The 27,006-nt window shown below is 36.5% G+C and overlaps 2 protein-coding genes and 1 pseudogene across 2 annotated transcripts in view; 1 reads left to right on the forward strand and 2 right to left on the reverse strand.

The window, feature by feature from the left end:
- Positions 1-25,817, reverse strand: part of LOC140142481 (calmodulin-like protein 4) — a 32,168-nt gene extending 6,351 nt beyond the window's left edge. The window contains exons 1-2 of the mRNA XM_072164467.1: positions 25,734-25,817; positions 25,605-25,635 (exon numbers count right to left, since the gene is read on the reverse strand). Coding sequence (XP_072020568.1) covers positions 25,605-25,635; positions 25,734-25,736 — 34 coding nt within the window. The 5' untranslated portion in view covers positions 25,737-25,817. The remainder of the gene's footprint in view (positions 1-25,604; positions 25,636-25,733) is intronic.
- Positions 1,382-7,179, reverse strand: LOC140142480 (uncharacterized). The gene is made up of 12 exons (XM_072164466.1): positions 7,007-7,179; positions 6,167-6,469; positions 5,532-5,605; positions 5,145-5,295; positions 4,719-4,961; positions 4,146-4,222; positions 3,823-4,013; positions 3,432-3,551; positions 2,867-3,088; positions 2,577-2,735; positions 2,218-2,407; positions 1,382-1,867 (listed from the first exon to the last, which is right to left on the reverse strand). Exons 2-12 carry the CDS (start codon positions 6,202-6,204, stop codon positions 1,563-1,565), a joined length of 1,770 nt encoding a protein of 589 aa, XP_072020567.1. The 5' UTR covers positions 6,205-6,469; positions 7,007-7,179; the 3' UTR covers positions 1,382-1,562.
- A 136-nt stretch (positions 25,818-25,953) lies between the features above and the next one.
- LOC140142483 (leukocyte elastase inhibitor A pseudogene) overlaps positions 25,954-27,006 on the forward strand; it is a 44,243-nt pseudogene continuing 43,190 nt past the window's right edge.

A 27,006-nucleotide genomic window follows, 5' to 3' on the forward strand; every position in this document is an offset into this window, starting at 1 on the left:
TAACCTCATGTTTTCCAATTGATTCAAGACAAGTAATATTTGAAGTACCATGTGTCGAGTGATCAGGATAATAGCTGTGGTCGTGATTATGGAATTGGATGATAAGCCCGGATAACCTCAAGTTCCAATTGATTCAAGACTCCCAAGTGATCAGGATAATAGCTGTGGTCACAATCATTTTAACTGGAATTGGATGTCAGCCCGTGGATAACCTCAAGTGAGATTTCCAATTGATTCAAGTGATCAGGATAATAGCTGTGGTCACAATCATTTTAAGGAAATGGAATATGTCAGCCCGTGGATAACCTCAAGTGAGATTTCCAATTGATTCAAGTGACCAGAATAATCATTTAAACTGGAATTTTCAGGGCTCATATTATTTAATACATGCTCATGACTTTGAATGACTCATGCTGATCAATGCAATGGTAAGTAGAAAATATTTTTTGAGGCTGTCATGTTGCTTTTTAGGACCTTTGAAAGAACTTTCAACTGGAGGCTTTTTTCCTGCCTTCACAAAAACTTATGTGGGTGTCATCATTTTTGACATATTGAATTGAAGGGGGGAGGGGAATACCGTTTTAACTGTGTTAACCTAAAAATACATTGGATATGGTCATGGTTCAAGGCTGAAAAGGGGAAAGATAGAAAACCATGACATAACGTAAGCTTTAATAAGTATCAATTAAAAGAGTGCATTTTTGTTGTTGTCAAGTTTGAAAAATATTATTAAAAATTTCAACATGCCAATTAATTATAATTATAATAGTATTATACATTTGGCAAAAATACAATCATGGTGAAACTTTACATCAAATATACACAATATTATTTATCATTATTATTATTATTATAATACATAATAAAGAAATGTATAATAATATGTTCTGTTACATTGTTTACACTATATACATGTGCATGTACATTCTATTATCTTACAATATAAATCTCTATTGAGGCCTATAGGATATACAAATAAATATTTACATAAATATGCTTACAATTATAGGCCTAAAATGCTTATGATATAAATATTTACATAAAGATATATACATTATTAATTACAGTTTCTACAATAACAATATTTACAATTGTACATACATTTGTATACACATGCATTTATACCTGTATATTTATAATATTTAGTGCGTCCATTAGGCTATACATTATTATGCATTATTAATATTATACAGTAAATGTATACATTAATTATTATTATACATTATAAACATTATATACATATGTATTTATTGCATTATAGCTATATACGTACAAAAATATGATTATATACATTTAATATTATATACATTGCATACATTATATTTTATTATACAATACATCACTATACATTATTTACATGTATTTATTTCATTCATACCAATACATTACTTTTATACAAGTGCTATATACATATTTATACATTTTTCATTTATTTACAAGTTATTTACATTATACATACATGTACATATAAATAATATATATTATACATCATATTCAAATTAACATACAGTCACACATGAAAAAGGAAAAACCTGTCTAAAAAGTAGTTGTTCTGTATCAATTTACTCCTCAATCATTTTGCGTGTTACCGGGCTGACCTTGATGAGATGTTCTTCCATCACACTACCTAAATGATGCAGCTCTGGATCCTCCCCCTTCACATTCTTGACTCCTTGCATTCTTCTGCCAATTACATTGAATTCGTGGTGCAGTTGTTCACCACCCTGTTCCCCCATCTTCCCCAATCCAACTCCTGTTCTCTGAATAAAATCTGTTACATGATGTAACAGCAGGTGGAATTTTGGTGTAAATTTGCCACCTCCAAATGTATCCTTGTAGTAGCCAGCTAAGTTGTGTATGTTGATTTCTGCAAAAGTAAATAGATCATTGATAAATATGTTAAATGTAGATAGGGCTACAATGTCCAGATGCCACACTAAAAAAATTAATACACATGTAAGGAAATGAAAAAAAAAAAAAAAAAAAAAATATTTTATGGGAGGACAGACCTTTCAAGTAGGGTTGGTTGGTCATGTGTTTTGTATTCTTCTCTGGAGGCTAAAATTACTGTACCCTAAAATGCCACCAAAGATTTTTTTGGCAAAACATACTTTCCAAAAATGTTCCAATTTTGGATCATAAGGGACCGTTCACAAACACTTGTTGGGGGGCCATAAATAAACTTATATAATGACTACCAGTATGCAATGTACCAACCAAGTCTGGACAGATCTGCAGCGGAGATTGACTCAGATTTGCTGTAGCCCTGGTGGCACAAGCTGAAGGCCTCAAACAGTCGTGTGTACTTCAATTTGATCATTTCGGCAAAGTCAATGACCTCGTCATCAGGGCAGATCTCCTTAGCAGCAATGCATATGTCATCTAGTAGTTGACTGTAGTTCTCCTTCTGCAATTAAAATTCAGACATGGATCTTTATCATCAGAATTTTTTTTTTTTTGTATTTCAACATACATTTTCAAAGTATAAATTTACAGATCTTGGGGATTTTTATTAATTTGCCAAAAAAAATTATTTATTTTCACCTTATTTATAGCAAGTAATCTTGTTTTAATACCTTCAAACACTTGTGGACGTGGTTACCCACGAATGTCCCCGAGTACCAGGCTTGTCTTCGAACCTTAAATTTCTTTAAGCTCTCATCCATCTTGTTCATCAGTGGATTTACTGCCTCATCGAGTTTGTTTGCCAGCTTGATATCTTCAGCCTCCTTTTCCTGTAAAATTATATAATATAAATGAATAAAAATGGGTTAGTAATGTAGGCCTACTTTTATAAATCTTGTTTTTTTCTCTTTCCTACACTCTTTCATCCTGACTCTCTCCCTCTATTTCTCTCTTTCCTTACCAATTTCTGAGCCTGACTGTGCAGTTTGGATATGGCCTTATTTTGCTCTTTGTGTGTGGGTGATACTGTTGAACTCAAAGACTGATACACAAGCTGACATTCCAAGTCAATATACTCTTCTCTTATCTTCTGAGCTTCATCTTCTTTGCTCCTAACTTGCTTCAGTAACTCCCTGGTTACCTTGACATGTTTGCCAAACTTGGTTTTTTCTTCTTCAGAATTCTGTTGAATAAATATAAATATTTTGTTTTAAATAAACACTTAAGTAATAAATTAAATGTCCAGGTGCATGGCATAAAATGTATTTATTTGAGCTATCATGCCAACCCTATGATGGAGAGAAACAACATCATTTTTCAAATAAGTTGATGTAGTGTTCGGTTTGTTTGATTTTGTATGATTTTATATGACATTTGACAAGTGCTGGCTTGGTATTATGTACCGGTACAATTATATTTTCCTAACTTGGTCAGATTTTGTTGCTCATTTAATGATTGACTTCATTTTTTTCAACAACAAAAAATACATACAACACCAGTTAATATGTATTATGTGTGATACCTACCTCATCCTCTTCAGCAAGTTTATCAACAATCAGGTTTCCAAGTTTCCCCACATCATTTTCTAGCAGGCTGTAAAACTTATTCCATAGTCCCAAGCTTACATGTAGCCCTGGTATGCAAACCTGTAAAAAGATATTAAAATAAAAGTTGACAGTCACATTTGGCAATTAATGAGTCTACTGTTCCAGACCAAACAAGCAAACATGTACCCGGTACATTGTAAAAATTTGTAATTTTAACATGAACTGCAGAATTTTAAATATATGGTATAACTATAAGTTAATATTACAATAGATCGAACAATGACGAACATAGTCAACATACGATGATACGATCACTTTTAAGGCACGGTATCTCATTTTTCATCTCATGCAGTGTTCAAAATTAATGTACCTGCTCAAGGGGAATTTTGAAGAAGGGTTGGTGTGATACGCTATGGTTCTGTTGTTTGGCCTCTACTGTAAATGCCTTTGCTTCCACTCTTTCAAAATCTGTATGAATTGATTCCAGAGATCTTTGTTCATCCTCTTCTGCTTCGTCTAGCTTCCCTCTCTTGGCATGGCACAACATACATGGATATGTTGCTGAAATAAATAAAGCATTATTGAGTGAAAATACCATTAAGTTTAAAAACAAGAATTGTGCTGTTCATTATCAAGTTGGTGTATTAATCTGTACATTGGTCAAATTATACATCTCAGATGATAATGTCTTACCTGAAGCACCCTGCAATCCAAGAAGTTTGCATATTAGGAGGTAGTCGGCACACAACCATGGAACGATTTTCTTGTCTCTGTGATGTGAAAAATTGAAAGAAACATAAATTTGGATCAATTTTTATATCTTTGGGAATTGTTTTCTTATTTTATTTTAATACAATAAATGTGTGCATGTTCTGGAAGTTACCTTTCACAATAAAACAGACACATAAAGATGGCAACCGCTAACTCTCATGTTTTGAACTGCATTGACTTGACAGTATAAATATTTACCTGCGTTAGGCCGTTAGCTCATGAGGGGATGTGAGTGTGTAAATCTAGGCAGTCAATTAGGCCTTAAAAAATTGTTTGATTGGTGTAACATTAAAAACATTTAGGTAGGTAAGTAGGTAGGGATTTTTTTTTACTCTTAAAGCTGTAAATTGCAATTAATAAAGGCCTTGGCCTTGGAACATTTTTTTTTTTTTTTTTTTGCAAAAAAAAACCAAAAAGTCAGGGTCAGACATATTTTAGTGCTGGTCGGATTACGCCAATCAAACAATTTTTTTACGCCTTAGTATGAATTATTACCTCCATGTAGCAGTCAGCAGTCCATTAACTTGATTCACAAACCTGTCCAATGCTATGTGCAGATTTGGTAGTGATTCATCCGCTGCATATGCGCAGAATACTGTGCTGTTTCTTCTGGAGTTGCACTTCTCTGTGTTTAGAATCTGGTAGTAGAATTTAGTTGTTCCACCGCCACCATCTCCACCTATCTTCACCCAAATCTCATCGTTTGGTATAGCATCATCCCATGTAAGAAGATCAACCCTGGTTTTAAAAAAAGGATATAATATTATACGGTATGATAAATGTAAAGTTATCCAAGAGAGCTAGGGATACTGAAAGAGGGTAGGAGAAAAAGAGAGGAGAGATGTTTTCTTACAATGTACTTTCCAGAGCAGTTAAAAAAGGCTTAAAATAATAAAACAACAACAAAGCTGATCAACTAACCTGTCTAGCTCATCAAGTGTGTGTGTGATGTGGTCTTGTAGATCTGGTATGGAAACCATGGGGGCCAGTTTTGTAATAGTCTCATCTTTCTTGGTTTCTTGGTCTTTTTCCTTGAAAAAGAAAGGTAGCATCTCTTTCTGTATGTTACACCCTGTATGAAAAAAAACCCACTTTTATTAAAATCATAAAATATTGTGTATGCATTTGCTAAAAAATAAAAATGAAGAACTGGTCCTTCCACCTATAGAACAAGGTTTTTTGGTCTCCAGGATCTGATTAAAAAATAACATTATTAAACATCCATCAATCTATAGTTCAAAATCATTCATAGTGTCTTTTTGGCAGCCATGATTATTATCAGCTATTTTTATAAAGTGTAGTACTCACCCTGTAAAATATCTTTCTTTGCTTGTCTAGTTTTGGCCTCACACTGCATGTGAATTTTGTAAGCACACAACCATCTGTAACATAAATCAATATATAAATTTAAGAAAAAAAATTAAGGTACTTGTACATTGTGTAATGTATGATGCCTGCATACTGGAGATCAAATGGATTGCTCAGTTACAAGTACAGTTTTCACTTTTCATATAAATCATATATACGGTATATTTTATTTGTCTATTTTGAAGATGGAAGGTATTTACAGTAAGGCGACGAAAAAAAGAAATCCTGCTCTACGGGTGGGTGGACCTTTCAAGTTGGGTCGGCCGGTCAGCCTTTTTTTTTTTGTTTTTTGAAATGACCAACTAAAATCTTTAAATAATTTGCAATTTGAGAAAATACAAAAAAAAAAAAATTTGTTCCTAAAATTTCTGAAATTTGGGTCGGCATTCATTTGTACAGGAAAAATTTGTTCCCCAATTTGTTCAAAATCTGGGTCAGTCGGGCCCGTAACAGGGTTTTCTTTTTTCGTCGCCTCATATCAAATTTTTTCATTCATTATCAACAGCACATTGTACGTTTGAAAATTATTATATAAATGCATTTAATTTTGCTCTGAATGAAAATACAGCAAATACCTTTTGAGCTTCCTAAGCTCATCCCAGCTCCATCCCATCTGGGTTTTTAAGGCTAATTAAGTGGCCACTGGGGATTCTAATTTTCAGGAGACCGTATTCTATCATCATCTCCTTTAGCTCCTGATTCGTTTTTCCTTTAAGTAGCGCTGCAAGCTGGAATGTGGCAGCCTCTGCGTCATCTTTCGTTGGACTGCTTATATCTTGAATATCTCGTTCCAGTCTCTTCCTCCTGTCCCTCACTGTTTGTTGACTGGCCTTGTTGCTCGCGACTTTAGGCTTTACCACCTTTTTCAGCACAAATTTCTGCAAATAATTTATAAACAATTATATTTTACCTGCTGGTAAATATATAGATGTAACCACTCCAGTATAATCAGGGAGGGGCTAGTTAGTATCGGTACTTGAATTTTTAAAAACTTCCTATCTCAGTCGCTTTACTTACGGTACTGCATGATTCAATGAAAGAAATGGATTCTAGTATATAGCAATCATTACGAAAATCGATTCTGGTCGAATCTGAGTCCCGGTGCGTCTGCACTACTAAAAGTATTTAGACCTGTCTGTTGTCTATGGTAGAGGACAGTAAAAAAAACACAACATAAGAAAATAAATGACATAAAATAGATGCGGGGCTGTGCAATAATTATGAGCCCTGGTGGGAGGGTTAAATTGGGGGGAGCAAGAAATTTTTGATGAGCCAAAAAAAATGGGGGGGGGGTGGGGCAAGCAATTTCGGCAAGACAAGAGGGGGCAGGCTGAAAAGGGGGGAAGCAATTTTTATGATAATATTGTGACTTGAACCCATTTAGTTGACACAATTTACAAGCACAGTATACTTACTGGACCACCTGTTGGCAGTTCAACGGTTTCAGAATTTGTTGACTGTATAATTCCCTTGATGATGCTTGTAGCCACAAGTTTGAGTTTTTTTGTGGGTTCAGCTGCTGTTGGTAGTGCATGCTGCTGTTGGTAGTTCATTATGGTATTGCATGCTGATTCTAGATTGTCCATCTCATCTTGATGCTTTTTGTAGCTTTTCTCCTCTTAGCTGCAACTACTTGCGGCTTGGGTGGGCGACCACCCAGCTGTGTGGTTGTGATTAAATTACATGCTACACATGAATCTGTGTGAGGCTCCCATTGCATAATGAATTTTGACGAACTAGGACGACTCAATGAAGCGACACATGTTTTGCAGATATATTTGGGGTGAATTAGGGCGTCATCAAGGGTAATGTCTATATTATAAACATCCTTAATTCTGACATCGTAGCTCTTCTTGTCGTACCCGAAGTAATATTTCGCCAATGGCTGTTTCACACAACGTTTGCCGCATATGCGGCACAGTATTTTGAGTGCTTTACGATGCTCCTCCATCTCAATCGATAAGTATCTGATAAGTAATTGCAAAGTAAAAAAAAAAGAACAAATTAGCAATACCATTCTGTGACTGATGCAAAGATGTAAATCAAAATCTATCATCAGTGTACAACTTTGACAATCAAAAATTTACTCATTTTACTGTAGGCCTACTTTTTGGATTTGGATACTTTTACAATACCGATACTAAAACTAAAGCAAAATACTTGAACTGAGAGTAAGTGTTGGTCACTCTTCATCACATAAATATCCTGTTTAGGGATTATACAGCATTATCTAACTCCTCAAACGTTTGAAATTTGAACTGATTCAACACATGAACATATACGTACGGTAGGCCTACAATGTACTATACTTTTTTATATGGTTTTTTGTTACAAAATCTGAATATCATGCTTTAATAATGCTACTACCCTAATGATTTTACAATGAGAATTGTTTAAATATATATAAACTTAATGCTTACTATCCAATTTAATGTTAATTCAAAATAAAATTCGGTTTATGTTGTGCCTTTCCGTATTAATGACAAGGTTGCAAAATTCGGAAACTTTACCTTTGTGCTAAAATAATGCCTTAATATACACGCTTATTTGAGAACATAAATAATCTGCTACCCTGATTTCAGGTTATAGACAAGCTTGTTTATATGTTAAATTTTTATTTAATACAAATAGATATGAAATGTAAACCACGCAAGGTAGTAAAAACTTACCATCAATCAGTCAGTACCGCGAGTATCGACGAATGTGTAGCGTTACTGTGTACCGGCAATGGTGGATGCATACGGACTTGGCGCAAATTAGACCGATCACATTTGCAAAAAATTTATCCCCCACATCGAAACCAAATATACTGACTAGTTGCTTGAAATGTATTCTTTTCAGTATATCAAGTAACTTTTGCTAAAATGACGAAAAACTGAAGTTTGCAGCTTGTTTGTCTGCTCTCTTCCGTGTTTACATTGTTACAAGGATATCGCCATGTTGTACCCGCCCTCTCGTGATAGTATAAACGACTGCGCATTTACGGATAAGTCTACGGCGGCGCTATAACTGAATTATCGCTGTGGGGCGATATGAACAGCGGTGTGTTGCGCTGAAAAATCAAATTTGGCAATACCAAAGAACTATTTCATGAAATAAATCAAAACAGAAAGATGCTTCATTTACGAGTTATCACTCATTGAAAGTGCTACTTTGCTATACTTTACATGGAAAGCGACTATCTTAAAGTCGTTATATTTCCTTAATTACATGATCGATCAAGCTGTTATTTGGATATGTGATGCACAGTTGAAAATTAATTATTAACAGATTTGGTGACCTCAGTTGACCTTTGACCTTGTATGTGACCTTTGACCTCACGAAATTGGATAAAGTATGTTGCGCTGAAAATCTAATTAGGTCGAAGTACCACTGGCCACGCTTAACTCCCCACCAAGTTACGTCACTGTACCCCATACGGATCTCCAGATAATCTGTTCACAAGGTATTTTGCTTATTACGCATATATTATGCAAATTAGGTACTTAATACCATAATTTACGCTCAAAATCTAATCAGGTCAAGAACCTCTGGCCCCACTACTCCACACCAAGTTACGTCACTGTACCCCATACGGATCTCCAGATAAGCTGTTCACAAGGGTTTTTGCTTGATACGCATCAAATACGCATAAATTATGCAACTTAGGTACTTAATTACCATATTTTTCGCTGAAAATCAAATCGGGTTGAGATCCTCTGGTCATACTACCCCTACCACGTTATGTTGACCGTACCCACCAAGTTTCGTGCCCATACGACAGTTTTAGTCATTTGACCTCAGATGACCCCTGGATGACCTCAGGTGACCTTGACGCACTAACCAATACAAACTTGTTCTGTCTGGGGTGAAGATGCACCCACCCACCAAGTTTGAAGAACGTGCGACCCCTAGTCTCCGAGAAAATAGGTTTTTGCATTTTATGCATAAATTATGCAAATTAGGTACTTAATTACCATATTTTGCGCTGAAAATCGAATCGGGTTGAGATCCTCTGGTCATACTACCCCCTACCACGTTTCATCATCATAGGGCTTATGGATCTTACGGATCCCCAGATACAGCTCCATAAGGCGGATTTCTTCAGATTTCCAACCATATTTGTAGAATCGTTCGCATAAATTATGCAAATTAACAACTAAATGCGCATACTTTTCACAGAAAAACTAATCAGGTGATCAGCAGGTGTGTATCATTCCTGTCACCAGGTTTCGTTACCATGCGCCCGACGGATCTTGAGATAGTCTGTCCACAAACTCCGCTATCAATTTGCGCTGATTTTTGCATAAATTATGCAAATTAGCTATGTTAATTTGCATATTTTTCACCGAAAACATACGGGTACGGAGCAAACTTGGATACCCTTCCTCCCACCAAGTAGCGTCGCCGTAAGTCTTACGGTTTCTCAGATACAGCTCCGTACGGTCACACATACATCCACACACACACACACCCACACAGACGGACGGACAGACAGAAATAGTGATTACTAAGTCCCATCCTGAACAAAGTTCAGGCGAGACAAAAAAGGGGACACTTTGGTGTTTAGTATATAAGAAAATGTACATGAGTTTTGACAGATATTGTTAATTGTTAGGGGCCGTCCATAATTCTCGCCATTTTCACTTACATTACAAAGCGTCACGTAAGAGGGAGGAGGGGTAAAAATCCTGGGCATGTGTGCGTAAGAAAATGGCGATTTGTTTGAGCAATAAAAAAAATGAAAGTGAAAAATTATGGTATTTTCCAATATTTTATTCATAAGTTATAACCAATTGTTCAATTCGTTTGAACAATTTCTTTAACATGCCATGCAAACAATGATTTTCGCTTTAATTTTGAGTCTAATATGCAGCAGCACAGTGGTCCTATTAACATTATGCTTAATTTATTTCATACCAAAATGCTTTAAAAAGTAGCTAGGATCGATGTGTGGATTGTCAATGTTGCAACAAAAGACATGGAACCCATAGTTTATGTTGCAAGAACATACACCAAACATGCCAAAAGGATGTCCACCTCCCCCCCCCCTATATATGATTTGATGCCGGGGGTTCTAAGTGGAAAAGAGAGTACATATGTTCAGCAGATTTTGGAGTGCATTAGTCATTTAGTTTGGATTCGAGCTGCATTTTAAGCTATATTTTAATTTATTGCTGGCTTTCGATTTCATGAAAATATGGTTTAAAAAGGAAGTTCTTTTTAGCATTTCTCAACTTATCTGTAAAAACATTAATCATGTTAATCCAGGACCAACTGTCCTCCTGGAACATTAATATAACCCTAACCCTAAACATAATCGAACCTTTTACCTAAACTCTAACTACAACCCCAACTCAACATCTCAATTTTACTATTAGTAGTCGTGGAAATCCTTCGCCATTTAATTTGTACGTAACTTGAGTAGGAGCATTGCTGAGATCGGATTAGCGACGCGTAAGTGAAAATGGCGAAAATTATGGACAGCCCCTTACAGACTACAGTGTTGTTGTGGGTAATTAATGTGCTTACAGTCCATACGCCTTCAAAGAAAGGAACTTGCGACCCATACATAATCATATGTAGTCATACTACTATCCAGTAATATACGTCTAGCCCTCTTCTTTTGTTCCATTATCTATTGTATTTCTTTTGTTTAAAGTCTGGCCAACTGTCGATTATATCAAGTAATGTGGACAGGTCAAGATAATCTGGACAGGTCAAGATAATCTGGACAGGTCAAGATAATCTGGACAGGTCAAGATAATCTGGGTCAGGTCAATAGATTTTGAACAAGAGAAGTACATGTTCATATTTAGAAACACTGGCCACATTATTTGACTTTTTGGACATTTCAACAAACTTAAAATGCATCAAAGTTTAATATATTTTACACGATCAGCATAAATCATTATGCAAGTTTATGCATATTATATTTAAATGAAGATGGTAAACAATACTTGTGTGTATTGAATGACACCAAGAACACCTTTATTGAATAATGCAAATTAGTTTGTATTATGTCTCTTAAAGCCTGTATAATTAGGACGAGGATGTCAATCTACCTTTGTCCTCCCTCTCCCAACTAACGCAGATTCCGACAAAGTAGGTAACAAAACAAGAGCCATGAGGTCTTACAAATTAAGTTCAACCAAGGATATTTGCCCCTAAAATGCAGTACATTACAGGCCACAAGACTAGATGTAGAAAAACTACAACAATCTGCGGCCTAACCCCAACCAAAATAGGTCGAGGAGGGTACCCAGGAATATGCGTTGATTTGGTTCAGGACATTTGTTCTGTAAGTATATTAAAGATAAATATAAATTCTATGGTGTTAAATGAGTTACCGTCATGTCTAGGTAAAACACACCCACTTTGATAATTTGACCTTTGAACTATTTACATATATTTATTATTAATATTACGAATATGTATAAAGAATTAATAAGGCTATCGAGTGGGACAGGACCACAAGTGAATTGAATAGAATCTCCCGTTAAAATCAATGCTGTATTGATTTGATTAAATCACTTGCAATTGACATAGACTCGAGCATAGGACACACGGGAAGAATATTACACTGTCTCGGTGTGTTTTTATTTGTGGAAAACCCGAAACGTACACAAGATAATCATATCAGCTTTTCCAGTTTGTCTTTTGGAAAGCGAATAAACCATAACAACAAATTCGTTTATTTTGGCTCACCGTATATGTAAGATAAGCGGTTCAAAACAGACCATTACCATAGATAATCGGTGTCTTGTTGAGGTATGGTTAGCATGTTAGTCGCTCGGAAGGCTCGACCCCTTGAGTCTCGCCTTAACATGCTCACCATACCTCAACAAGAGACCGATTATCTATGGTAATGGTCTGTTTCTCACCCTTTATCTACTACATAATAGAGATGATCTAGAATAACTCAAAGTGTGTACCTATTCCAAGAATAAAGTTTATTTTATCTATACAATAAACAAATTTACCTCCTGTGAAAGAGGCTAACCCTGGTCCATTATAGCTTGTGCTTGGACAAATCAATATGATTGATTTATTGATTGGTTGCCTAGTAATGGCTTTATATAAGCAGGTGTATATTGGCTTTATATAAGGACCAATGAGGTTTAAGGTCTATTGTTTGAAGTAGCCAATGGGAAGTGTTTAATAACCTTCTGACACTGCCAGTGGTTTAGGGATTAGGCACATTTTTATCTGTCATGGAAGGAGAAAGTTGTGTCTCCAATGTGAAGAAAATTTTCCCACCCACCACACCCAAAAATTTAGGTCATATCCCAGTATTCAATACCTTTGTGGACAGTCAACTGGGAGCATTCAATTTGGCTGGGAAGGCATCCATATCGTACGGGGTATAGAGGTACATAGACCTAAAGGGTATTGGAGCCTGCGTTTTAATGGTAGCTTCTGGGCATGGGCAAATTACCAGGAAGAGGGGGTTAAGCTGACCAAGGGAGAGGATTCAATAAGTGCACATTTTAACTTCTCTTGGAGAGGTTAGGCCACATTTGGGTATACAGATCTAGGTGTTCAGGAAATCCTTTTTCAAAAAGGGTTCTGTAGCTTGCCGGTTAATACATTGCTGTTAACTTCTTTAAAGTTGGGCCACACTTGGCGAGTGTGGAAAGGGCTTGAGAATACCCTGGAGGGCCCGTATCTTACATGAAATTAATTTGGGTTAACTTCTCTGCAAGAAGAGGAGTTGGGCCACACTTGTGTGTGGGCCAGGGAAATTCCCCGGAGGGCCCCGTATCTTATGAGGAATTAATTTGGGTTCACTTATGCGAAAAGAGTAGTTGGGCCACACTTGCATGTGTGGGGCCGAGGAAATTCCCTGGAGGGCCCCGTAGCTTACGAGGAATTTGGGTTAACTTCTTTGCGAGACAAGAAGTGGGGCCACACTTGCGTGTGTGCAAAAGGGCTTGGGGTAATACCCTGGAGGGCCCCATATTCATTAATTCATTTTCATTCATTCATTTCTTTCATGCATTTAAAATGTATTGTACAAGGAATTAACTTGGGTTAACTTCTCTCTGAGAAGTTGGCCCCGTATTAAATTCATTCATTTTCATTCATTCATTCATTCATTCTTCATTGCATTTCATTTATGCATCTTACAAGGAATTAATTTTGGTTAACTTCTCTATGATAAGATAAGATTGGGCCACACTTTGTGTGTGTGCAAAAGGGCCCGGGAAAATTCCCTGGAGGGTTCCGTATCTTATACAAGGAATTAAGTTGGGTTAACTTCTCTGTGAGAAGTTGGGCCACACTTTGTTCCGGAGAGGCTCCGTACCTTACGGGTAAATAGTGTAGGCATGAGCTCGGGAAATTATCGGGAGGGCCCGTATCTCACGGGTGAGTAATTTAGGAATTGGCTCGGGAAATTCCGGGAGGGGCCCCAGATCTTACGGGTGAGCCAACACTGTGTGTAGATGGGAACAGACTCTGTATTTACGGGGAAAGTAAAGACTATCCAGGTCAAAAATTGTGGCGGTAAAAAAGGGACAGGGCCACAAATTTAATCTTGAATCCAATTATATGGAAATAATTGGATCACCATAGGTAATTGTATAAGTGTTTACAAATCTATAATAAATTACTGAGTTTGGCGAATTGGTAAGGCTAAAAACTTCTACGTTTTACATTATTTTGGGAAACGGATTTTTGCGTTGTGTAGAGTAAAGTTGTCCGCACCCCAATAAAACGTCCAATTTTGTTTTTGTTTACGTTAAGGGTGTCAAATTATGTTAATTAGTTTCAAAGGCAGGGCAAAGGCAGTGGCAGCGGTCCTGCATGCTAAAATTTTTCACGCCAACACAATACACTACATGTAATGTTGACATAGCCTGAATTAGGCCTTCTATCCTGTCATCGGTGTGAGGATATTATGCCTGTAGTCTCAACTATTACATGACACAGTAGAAACTCAATTAACATCTATTGTTTATTCAACTAATTGATCAACATTAGCATGTATTCTGTGTTTTTATGGAGAACCTATAGTTAAAGTGAAACTTTTGAAGGACAAATTAATCAGGGTTGCAAAACCACACCATGAATAGGCCTACTCTGCTTTGTGGTAGTGCTATGTTTAATGTTATCAGCATAATGTATGATCAGGTATGATCATAACTTTATATGAAATAGAGTGTAAGGAAATGTGAATAAAATTGTTTCAGCTGCACAGTGGTGTAGCCAGGACTTTTTCAGAGAGAGAGAGAGAGAGGGGGGGGCAAGGAAAATTTCATGGGGGGGTTGTCATAAATGGGCTAAAGAGTACGACAAATTTATCCAAAATGGGCTAACAAATAAAAAGTACAACAAATGCATAGAAATTTAAAATATCAGATCAGCCAGCATGCCACAGGGGGCCAAGAGGGATGTGAATAAAATTGTGTTCATCTGCTCAGTGATGTAGCCAGGACTTTTGCAGGAGGCGGGGGCAGCAAGGTACATTTCAAAATGTAAAAAGTACTGTAGAAACAAATGCATAAAAATCTTAAATATCAGAGCGACCAGCATCCCACAGGGGCAAGACATGATCTAATTGCAATTTCAAGCCATTGATTTATATGGAAAAGATACTAAATATTATACTTCTAAGTTCTAAATGATCATCTCCTGTCATACCATTAATCACATTTAAAAATAAAACATTTACATGTACACAAAATGTACAAAATTTACCAACCGCGAAAGACCCTGACCGCGAAAGACGGGTGACCGCTAGTAGTAATAATTCGTAACTAATAAATTTGAGAAATAGTGCATGAGAAGTTGAACGAAATATGTCAAATATCCAGATTACTTTCCTGAATGTTTCCGGCTTCAGGAAAGTAGGATTAATGTATATGCACTTTTCTAAGGAATTTATATTAAAGGATTGACTCAATAAATGTATGTAAACTTCTCGGGAGAAGTTTTCTCTTGAAAAGTTAAGCCAAGTTTGATGTATTATAACGGTACCCTTTGGGTCCGTATTTTATTGGATAAGCTGAAGTTAAATCCAATTCTGGTTTACAAATAAATGGAGATACTCCTCACAGATATGCCAGCAAAACTTTTGAGTAAAATGTGCCTCATTTCATCTGGGGGTAAATGAATATTCTTCTGTAGACTGGCTAAAGTCTGGTTTATGAAACAACACATCTGCCAGTGCCAGTATAAGTGGAAACAGGGGATTGCAAGACAGGCCTATTTCCATAAGAAATTGTGTGAAAGGTAAAAAGAGCACCATTTTGGAGATTGTCATCAGTGCAAGGATTTTATGCAAAGGATATTTAGATCTTCAGTGGACTTCACTGAACAGTGATCTTCACAGGACAAGTGAAATCTAGTTGGATTCGCTGAAGCATGATACAGTATAAAGCAATTTCAGAAGTAAACACAGTCGATCACGGCGGGCGATCACATCAAAAATGTTGCTAACATTGTACTTCAACAAAATTTTGGACTGTTCAAAAGAGGCACTCTTTACTCAAAAGATACAGCACATCAACATAACTTTCATCCAAATTTTGAATAACATCCTTCACAAAAAAAATTATAGCAACATACTTTAGCATTAAATGCATTCCTATCGTCCAAATTCAAAACTAGAGTTCTCAAGTCACATCTGTTACTTTCATATTCGGCAAGGATGACAATTTTTGTCCTCTTTTTCTGTTTACAATCAGAGAAGTAGACAAAATATCTGTTAAAACTGTTCCAGTAAATCTAAACACTCAAATCAACTATTACGGCACCAGGAATTTGTTTGGGGGAGGAGGCAAAATGAATTTTTTTTTTTTTGGGGGGCAAAATCAACAAATTTTGATATAAAATTGGATTGATTGAGCCCATATTTATTGGTCGAGCTATGAGTTTTAAAATATTGGACGAGACGTAGTGAGTGAAGATGGCATTTCCGGGTGTTCCGCCTTCCGTACATCGGATGCATAAGTGCAATTTGGACCCACAAAAAATCAGCTTGGGACCTGCAAATTTCAACTACGGTACTGTATTCATTCCAATAAGCGCCCATCCCCCAATAAGCGCCCACCCAGGGTATTTTCAATTTGGTAAAGGGTACCATTATTAAATGTTGAAGTGACAGATAGATGTCGATACATTGAAATAGCTGCAGGACTACGGTACAAGTCCAATGCGTAAACTTGCAGTAATACATTGTACATTTTCTGCATCAGAAAAGCTAGTATTAGAACGTCTCAGGACCCTTCTATAACATATATGTAAATTCGTCTCTAATAAATACCCGTTACGAAAAAAATTTAGGTATTAAAACAAGGTAAAAATAAGCGCCCACCCAAAATGACTTTGTTAAGCGCCCTGGGCGCTTATTGGAATGAATACGGTAAATGGGATCTGAATGGGCCAACATAAAAAAGTGGACCCGCTTATTTGAGAGCAAACTGTGAACCCTGTTAATGAAAGGTGTATTCAAATTTGCCATCAAACTGCATCATATCAAATTAAAGCCCTTGAGTAAAGAAAGCCAAAACTGAAAACCGTTTTGACATAGCACTTTCCATAGCAAAATTACATCTTGTCAAAGATTGACTTTCATCAAAAATATTCAGCCAACATTTAATGCATCAATTAAAAAACAAAACAGCATAGTCTCATGATAGTGCAGCTTTTCTATCACAATCCCTCTAAAATTCCATGTGCGATTTTAAGTTTTTTTCGGTTTTGGACCTAGGCCTAAATGCTAGGATCATTGATGGTTGACCTAAAAAAAAAATTAATAAAATTTGCACAATGTTTTGTGTTTTTTAAGAAAATTGATATTTTGTATTCATGTCATACTCTATTAATGATATCAAAATGCATTAGTCAACCATCAATGATCCTAGCAATTTAGGTCTAGGTCCGGGGACACTACAAAACCGGGAAAAAATAACTTAAAAAAAAAAATGCGCCCACACCTTGAGTATGCTGCAGGGGCTTGGTGCCCATACAGGAAGAAGAACATAATGTCCTTGGAAAGAATCCAAAGGCAAGCTGCCCGTTTTTGTAAAAGGGAATACTCAAGAGAAAAGGGAACCGTCACAAAACTTCTTTCTGACCTGGATTGGGAGACACTAGAAACCAGAAGACTGATGCACAGACTTTCATTGCTTTATAAGATCCGCCATGAACTAATTGACATCTCCATGAGTAAATATCTCACACCAAATCCAAGATCAAGCAGACCTCATAACCAGAAATACATCAAGCCAGCAACCAGAATTGATGCATACAAATATTCATTTTTCCCCGCATCAATTGAACTGTGGAATAAACTGCCTGCCGAAGTAGTTGAAGCAAAAACCTTGCAGAGCTTCAAGTCATCACTGCGCAGCCATTGCAGTGATGTTCAACTTAAAATAAGGGCATTTCGTGATCCACAACCTCATCCCCCCACTTTGCTCAAAAAAAGTTGAGATTTTTATATCACTGGAAACCTCTGGCTACATAATGTATATGTACAAAATATTTCTTGCAGATTAATTCGTTTAGCAAAGATATCGTGAAATTTGAATTTCGTTCTGGTGCACCAGAACGAAATTACAACGTATTGTCTATGGAGCAGTGTAATACACATAATCATGCATAACTCGCAAACGCAATATCGGAATCAACTGAAATTTTGGGAATATGCTTTTTTCGTGGGTATATACTGAAAAATGTCATAAAAAGAGGATGCTAGGCAGGATCACGAAATACTCCTTTAATACAATTCATTAATTTTTTCTGCACATCTCCATGCGAGCTCATCGCATCGGTCAAGTTGACTTTAATATATATGCTTTTAGCACAACATCGGCTAATTGCTTATAGACAGATAATGGGACAAAGAGACACAAAGTTTGATACAAGGCATTCACCTGCCACACCGAAAGTGCTTTTATTGCCATTACTCACTTCCAATATATAATAATCTTAGCTCAAGAATGTATATATAACTAAGCATCAACAAATATCAGATTTAAATTCTTACTATCAAAAAAGTTATTCAGCATTATACTTTTATAAACCAAACAAAGCTATTAAGCATTACTAACAAAGACTTGTTATCAATTCCAATTTAAATTTTTGTTAATGATTCAATCAAATGGTGGAAAAATGATCAAAATAATCAAATCATCCTACCCAGATCCTTACTATTCCTTGCTGCCACTAATGTTTTTGTTTTATAATAATTACAACAAAATGTACCAATCTTACTACTACCTCATAACAATTATCTCATTAATCATCATTATCAATATCAGTATCTTCCTTTTATACTATACTCCACAATTTGAATAAACGATTTGCTATAATAAAAAGGTTATGCAAACAAATTTTTCATCACGGGTAGAAAAGGGGACCTCAATTCTACCAAAGAGTTCCCTCAGGATATAAAGGAACTCTGCTTATAAACTAAATATACACCACGGGTAGAAAAGGGGACCTCAATTCTACCAAAGAGTTCCCTCAGGATATAAAAGAACTCTGCTTTCAAACCAAACATATACACCACTGGGTAGAAAAGGGGACCTCAATTCTACCAAAGAGCTCCCTCAGGATATAAAGGAACTCTGCTAATAAACTAAATATACACCACGGGTAGAAAAGGGGACCTCAATTCTACCAAAGAGTTCCCTCAGGATATAAAAAGAACTCTGCTTTCAAACCAAACATATACACCACCGGGTAGAAAAAGGGACCTCAATTCTACCAAAGAGCTCCCTCAGGATATAAAGGAACTCTGCTTATAAACTAAATATACACCACGGGTAGAAAAGGGGACCTCAATTCTACCAAAGAGTTCCCTCAGGATATAAAGGAACTCTGCTTTCAAACCAAACATATACACCACCGGGTAGAAAAGAGGACCTCAATTCTACCAAAGAGCTCCCTCAGGATATAAAGGAACTCTGCTTTCAAACCAAACATATACACCACCGGGTAGAAAAGGGGACCTCAATTCTACCAAAGAGTTCCCTCAGGATATAAAGGAACTCTGCTTTCAAACCAAACATATACACCACCGGGTAGAAAAGGGGACCTCAATTCTACCAAAGAGCTCCCTCAGGATATAAAGGAACTCAGCATTTTACTAACCCTTTTTTACTTCACTTGCAGCATAGACCCATTGAAATATATTCCCAAAAGGAAGATTATTTCATGATACAACTGAATATACAATTAACAAATGATTCCAAACAAATTACCATCAAATTAAAATCAACATAATATTATTTTGTTCACCTGACAACAAAATTTATATTTTCCCATTACTTCACCCCTATTTGGGTGGGTGGGTGGGACAAAAACCATCCTTCCGTGTGACAGACAAAAACCAAATGATACCATGCAAATACTAAGCAAAGAGAGCATAGCCAATGAAGATGCTGGAAAGCTGATAAAAATGCTGTTTCTAAGCAACCAGCACCCATGAAGCATTATGAATGACAAGGAACTTTGCTAGGAAGATTTGGCTGCTCTTAAGGACCCTTAAAGATGCATGCATGGCTAACCAAACCCTTGACCCATTATCTACTTAAGCAATTGGAAGTTTTTAAAAGATTCATAAATTCACTTTTTCAAACCTTATTGCTTATAGACAGATAATGGGACAAAGAGACACAAAGTTTGATACAAGGCATTCACCTGCCACACCGAAAGTGCTTTTATTGCCATTACTCACTTCCAATATATAATAATCTTAGCTCAAGAATGTATAACTAAGCATCAACAAATATCAGATTTAAATTCTTACTATCAAAAAAAGTTATTCAGCATTATACTTTTTATAAACCAAACAAAGCTATTAAGCATTACTAACAAAGACTTGTTATCAATTCCAATTTAAATTTTTGTTAATGATTCAATCAAATGGTGGAAAAATGATCAAAATACTCAAATCATCCACCCAAGCACATCGCTCTCGATGAGCTTGCTATAACCCTCCCTCCCTCCCTCCCTCCCTCCCTCCCCCTCCCTCCCTCCCCAGGTTAGTGAACATCATATTTAACTTGTATTCATGATGTGAGCATGGTTGCTAGGTGTTTTGTTTTTGTTTTTCACTCAACAAAGGATCCATGCTCTAGGCAAAATTATTTTATATAATATGCGGGCACAGTCTCAAGGGTCTGTGGTACAGGCCCTAAGTTGTGAATTGTTTAGACTTCACTCACTACTTGCACCAAACAAAACTGATAAACTGATCACTTGCACAGTAATAATTCACGCGATACTTTGGAGAAACCCCGGGAAAAGACAATCACGGTAGCAGCGGGCTACAAAAACTTGGAAAAAAAAACCAAAAACTGCTGAACAATATTTTTGGAGAAAAAATTGAGAATGTACGGAATACGATGACCCCATGCTTTCTACCCCATGTCAACCTGGTGATTGAATTCCGCACTGTATCAGAGCACAGTTGCAACTCTGGGTATCTGACAGCTTTTAAGCTGTCAGCAGCAATTGTTTAGGTTATTTTTTTTTTTTTTTTAAACAATTCCAACAAAACAAAGAGTATTCAAATTTTTTTACTTTACTGTGTGTGCTCTGTAGTGCGACCGGACCTGGATTGATCACAACCACACAACGCCCGACGCCATAGGACCTATTTGTTATGGTGTAACATGAAAAATTCAAATATGGTAATTCGCCAAGGGCGCTCAATGCCTATATTTTCATGTTGCTTTAGAGACTATGGATAATATGCATGCAGCAACCAACAACTCAGTGAATGTATAAATTACAGTATTCTTGAATTACTTTTTCCCCTCATTTTGAAAAATAATACTAGTAATACTAATTCATTTTGATTACCGCGAATACCGTCATTACAAAATGTAGATCAGTGAGCTTAAATATTTTGCACTCAGACCTTCAGATAACTTACTGCATCAAATTAACTCTTACTAATTAATACTTGAATTTAACACAGTTGTTTGTCATTCTTGCTTGAATGGAAATCCATTCCATTGATTTGAATAAATTCTGAAATCATTGGGCATATAATTACTTTACCAAGTGCTATTTACCCAAACACCCTAAGAAAATAGAATGACTCCCAACCCAATTTGACTGAGAATCATTGAACCAATCTGCATTGAACACTATGATTTTTGTTGCCTTTTAGTATTGGTGATTGAGACTATTCCACTCTTTGTTCACTAATAGGCTAACAATTTAAAGCTGTTCTTAACTTTGAAAGAATCTCAAAATCTAAAATGCATTTTCCTTCCAATTGGATTCACATTTCTTACTGGAGAATCAAACAACTTCTCTGGATAACTATAAACACCTACAGGAATATTGAAACAGGCTATCAGCACTTTTAAATGAGATATTTTCGAGGATATAGTAAATTGTTATCTTCTCCCAGACACAACGGCAATATGACAAGAACATTTTATTACTAGTAAATTAATGAAATAAAAGGTATGATTAAACAAACAGAACCATGGATCAGGTAATACAAACTTAACCAAATTTAAATTAAAAGCATGCAGAGATTAAAGAGTTACAATACATGTAGTCATAACAAGGTGGGTGACTGACAAAATAAATAAACAATTTGAGAAGATAGTGATTCTTGTCAAGATCTAGTGCATGTAACAGGAATAACGCTAACATATAAACATCCAGTCATAAAGCAGTATGCAATTTTTAACCAATTTAAATATATGTCATATTGTTATATAATACTAATGACCATTTGTTACATTAACCTAATTTAAGTAACTATGATTTGTATGTGTATTACACAAAGTATATCTAGACTAATTGTAGCTGCACTTATATCCAGATAATTAAACAAAAATTTAAAAAATACATTACAGTACATGCAATACCTTCATTTAAATCATATATACATTTTGTTTGAATTCTGATACCTATTATATTTTCTTGATGATTAAATCCAAGTCACTTTACTGATGGTCCACTTCCGATTTATGCAATTTATTTCAGCAATTTTGTGTCATTGTCTGTAATAGTCTCCATCCCCATATTTAGTTTCATTTTCGATTCCTATAGAATTTCCTCCATTGTAAGGAACAGCTTAGACAAGTAGCTTTTGTGCTGTTAACATCAACATAAAGTTTATGATCCCAATGTCAATCACAGCATTCCCCCTCCACACTATTATTGTATGGACACCTTCAAAGAGTAGTTTTTGCTCTGTTAACATCATCATCGAGTTTATATGATCGCAAATGTCAATCATGATGTTCCACCTCCACACACATAAGCATGTTCCCATCACATTGGTACCAAAGTTCAGTTACATTTACACATGATGATAACACTTGATGTCTGTAATACTGTATGGCCATGTATCTAATTTGTTTGCTATTGATAATTCAATATATATTCGCATGATCATTTTTTGCCCAATCATCATCCTCATGCATATTTGCAATTTGCAACCGGTATGTGCAATTTGTCTATTTAATGTTCTCACAGTCACACAGAAGTGGGCTGCAGGAGTCTCTCCCCACAGCTGATCAACCTTGTAGGGCAGTCTAGCTGATGCATATAAATGTTTGTCACTTCAGAACTGACGGTTTTAATTCAACACTCTCGATGTCCCCAAAAGTCAACATCAAAATCAATGTTAGTATACATCCCATCCAGCATTCCAGCTCATACCAGCTCTGAAACAAAACACAAAAAACAGACAGCAAAGAGCAACAACGCCAGTGGGATATATCCACTAGACTATATAGGCCTAGTTGTTTTGTTGTTTTTTACTTCTACAATGACAAATGACCTGTTGAATGTAACTTGTCCAGGGTGATTGTTACCAGTTCCAACTAACAAACAGATCAGGGCCTACAATTGTATTTATAAACATACCAGCCATGTTTTTCCATGCTCAAACGAGTTCAAAAACAACATACTTAATTGCTTATTAATTTTGTAATTTATTCCAAGTTCCAAATAAAAGACATAACAGGGTCTACAATTGTATGCATTAACATATCAGCCATATTTTTTCCATAATCATACTTTTTACATTCATTCCAAGTTCGACTGATGATAGAACAGGGCCTACAATTGCGTTTATAAGCATCACCCATATTTTTCCGAGTATAGAAGCAATTTACCCAACTCTCAAAATACTTGCCTATCGCATAAACAGGAGAATTATAATGCTCAAGATAACCGAGCACTTTTTCCATCTACACTCGACAATAAGAGATCTTAGGCTTACGCCTCTGAAAAACTAGACAATTTACTTCATTTATAATCAGTATTGAATCAAATTGAATCTACTCATAACTAAATTAGTTGAATTAAAAAGTACTTGCCCATTCAGAAACATCTTCCACTATGCAAAGTCCAGCTATCGATGATACGCTGTAGATCTGCATGTTGTGCTGTGTCTGCTTTTACTCTAAACAATTACTAAAGCAGAGCCAATAGTCATCACCATTGAAGCAATCTATAGTAGACCCACAACAGTACTTAGTTTGTAAAGTAAAACCCTGATCATATCATTGTGTGAAAATACACCAGAGAACACAAAACAAAAAACCATCCTTCCGGTGTGACAGACAAAAACCAAATGATACCATGCAAATACTAAGCAAAGAGAGCATAGCCAATGAAGATGCTGGAAAGCTGATAAAAATGCTGTTTCTAAGCAACCAGCACCCATGAAGCATTATGAATGACAAGGAACTTTGCTAGGAAGATTTGGCTGCTCTTAAGGACCCTTAAAGATGCATGCATGGCTAACCAAACCCTTGACCCATTATCTACTTAAGCAATTGGAAGTTTTTAAAAGATTCATAAATTCACTTTTTCAAACCTTATTACCAGAACCAGACCCAGAACCAGATCTATTCTTTATAAATGCAAATCACAGTTCATACATACGCGCTATATAACGGCGCGCGTGATTGGTCGAGAGCCGGGCATAAACAGCGTTTATGCCCGGTGGCCCGGATGTACCCTGAGTAAAGATAGTCACTTGCGCTAAGCATCAAATTGGTCACTTATCGCTCACTGTTCAAAATGTGACATCTACACCAATTACAGTCCCCGAAACTGTCTACTTTTTAGCCGACCTCAATTCCGAAACATTTAGTGATAGTTAAAAATGCGATCCTCAACCCCCTTTGGACGAATTTGTAGAAATCTCCGCGGAGTCTCCGTGTCTGAAATTCCCGGTACAAACATCGAAAATGTCGCAAAATCTCAGTTCCGTGATGATACTATATCCGCATCGCTGTTTTCATACATGAATATGCATATCTCTGACCCCTGTAAGGTCAAAAACGTGGCGTTGATTTCAACCCATCCGATCCACCGTTTAATAAGCAGCTTGATACTGACGTCATATCTGAGGTGACCAGGAGGCAGGAGCTACCATTTTGGTAAACTGAACTCGACTCGTGCGTTCTTTTGGTTCACATAAATCGAACAAAATTTTCAATAACGGGTAATAGTATGATTTCAATTTTTATTAATGAAGTTACTTGTAGTTTTGAGGAATGACAAAGTTGTTTTTGGAAACTTAGATGTTTGTTTCAACTGATGATGTAGGATCGCAAGGTGAGTGAATTCGTGAAGAGATTTGCTTGTTTGAGTGATAGTAGGATACGGGATGTAGGCTAGTCCTCTGTGTTTGACCGCTCCGACGCCTCAATTCACGACGTCTCAATTGCACCTGCTTACCAGACAGCAATACTGCGTATTGCTGAATGGAACCAGATATAGCCCGGATGTGCGATCTCGGGGTAAAGAAAACGAAGGAAATTCATCGTTTTTTATGATGTTCCTTGTTATCTTTTGTCATTATTTTGATGAAATAAGAATCACAAAATGTTCTGGTATGTATGAACGGGGTTCATTCATATATTTTCATGACTAAACGGTTGTTTATGCCCTCGGGCCGCAAGCGGCCCCTCGGGCATATAAACAACCGTTTAGTCATGAAAATATATGAATGAACCCCTAATTCACACATTATATACACGTTATAAATTTATATTGTTTTTTAAATAATTTTATAATAAATCTACTTACCATCTATCTGTTTTTGACTGAAAACATGAGCCTGCAAAGACACAAAATACATCAACACATTTAGTAATAGTTGTCAAACATGATAAGTATATCTACATTAACAAATATATTATAAATAAATAAGCTTACCATCTTTGACAATTCTTGTACTACTCGGCACAACCTGTATGAACGAATCAATCAATTAACCTTTGACCCATGAATCACTGGAGGGCGTGCCTCCCATTTCTTTCACAAACTTTATGGATTCACTTTCTATATAGGGACACCCAGTAACGTACAGTCCAAGTCTGTCATTGAGACTATTATTTAGCTGCTGGTTTGTTTACGTGCACTGGCAATGGTGCAATTCCCGTATTCGCATTGCAACAGTGAAACCTGCTGATCGAACATCGCATTTCCTGGTTGACATTGACAGCATTCTTTCGGATCTGGGAGTTTCAAATATTGCACCTCACCTCAACTAGCTACATCTTGAAGTCGACGAAGTCACACAGCACTGGCAGAAGAAAATTACAGTTTGAAAGTAGGTTAGGTATTTTCCTACATTACTTTGTTATTTATTTTCCATGCATTTCATTGATTCTGTGTGTTTACCTAGCTGGGGGGTTTACACCCCCAGCTAGGTACTGTAATGCTCTCCGCTCCGATTCTTACCTAGCCGGGACACCGGCTAGGTCTTGTGATGCTATCGGATCTTTACACAGCCGTGACGTTAGTCACGGCTGTGTGTTTTTTCTTACAGGTTCTTTCTTCTTTCTTTCTGCCGACCACTACATTTGCTCTAGCACTTACATGCTTACACCGATTTTGACCTAACTTGGTCACAACCATCATTGACCAAGCCCCTACATGTCATATGAAACTCGTGGAGTCAAAGGTCACGCAGGGGTCATAGGGGTCAAAAACGTGATTTCAACTCAAAATGCTTCTTCTCTCACAGATTACGTAGGACATTGACACCACTTGCACACATGTATTGTTATTATCCAGTGTCTATGGGGTCCTCACAGATTTGGGGTCAAAGGTCACGCAGGGGTCATAGGGGTCAAAAACGTGATTTCAACTCAAAATGCTTCTTCTCTCACAGATTACGTAGGACATTGACACCACTTGCACACATGTATTGTTATTATCCAGTGTCTATGGGGTCCTCACAGATTTGGGGTCAAAGGTCATTAAGGGGTCACTTCCGGTATAAAAAGAAAAACCTTCAAATTTTTTTATTTGCTAAGAAAAACATAGGACAGTAACGGTATGTTCACACATAAATTGTAGTTACCCTGTGTATATGTGGTATTTTTATATTTAGGGTCAAAGGTCATTAGGGGCCACTTCGGTATAAAACGAAATACCTTTAAAATGCTTCTTCTCCCACAAATTACGAGGACAGTGACACCAC

Source organism: Amphiura filiformis, chromosome 20 (genome assembly GCF_039555335.1).
Source record: "Amphiura filiformis chromosome 20, Afil_fr2py, whole genome shotgun sequence".
Classification (NCBI taxonomy): Eukaryota; Metazoa; Echinodermata; class Ophiuroidea; order Amphilepidida; family Amphiuridae; genus Amphiura; species Amphiura filiformis.

What these genes read in the sequence shown, in the direction of transcription:
- LOC140142480 (XM_072164466.1), bottom strand. Translation starts at nt 6,204, where the DNA reads ATGGGATGGAGCTGGGATGAGCTTAGGAAGCTCAAAAG. An exon ending in TGGATTGCAGGGTGCTTCAG is followed by an intron (nt 4,014 to 4,145) that starts GTAAGACATTAT and finishes TATTTATTTCAG; the next exon opens with CAACATATCCATGTATGTTG. An exon ending in TCAAAATTCCCCTTGAGCAG is followed by an intron (nt 3,552 to 3,822) that starts GTACATTAATTT and finishes ATCTTTTTACAG; the next exon opens with GTTTGCATACCAGGGCTACA.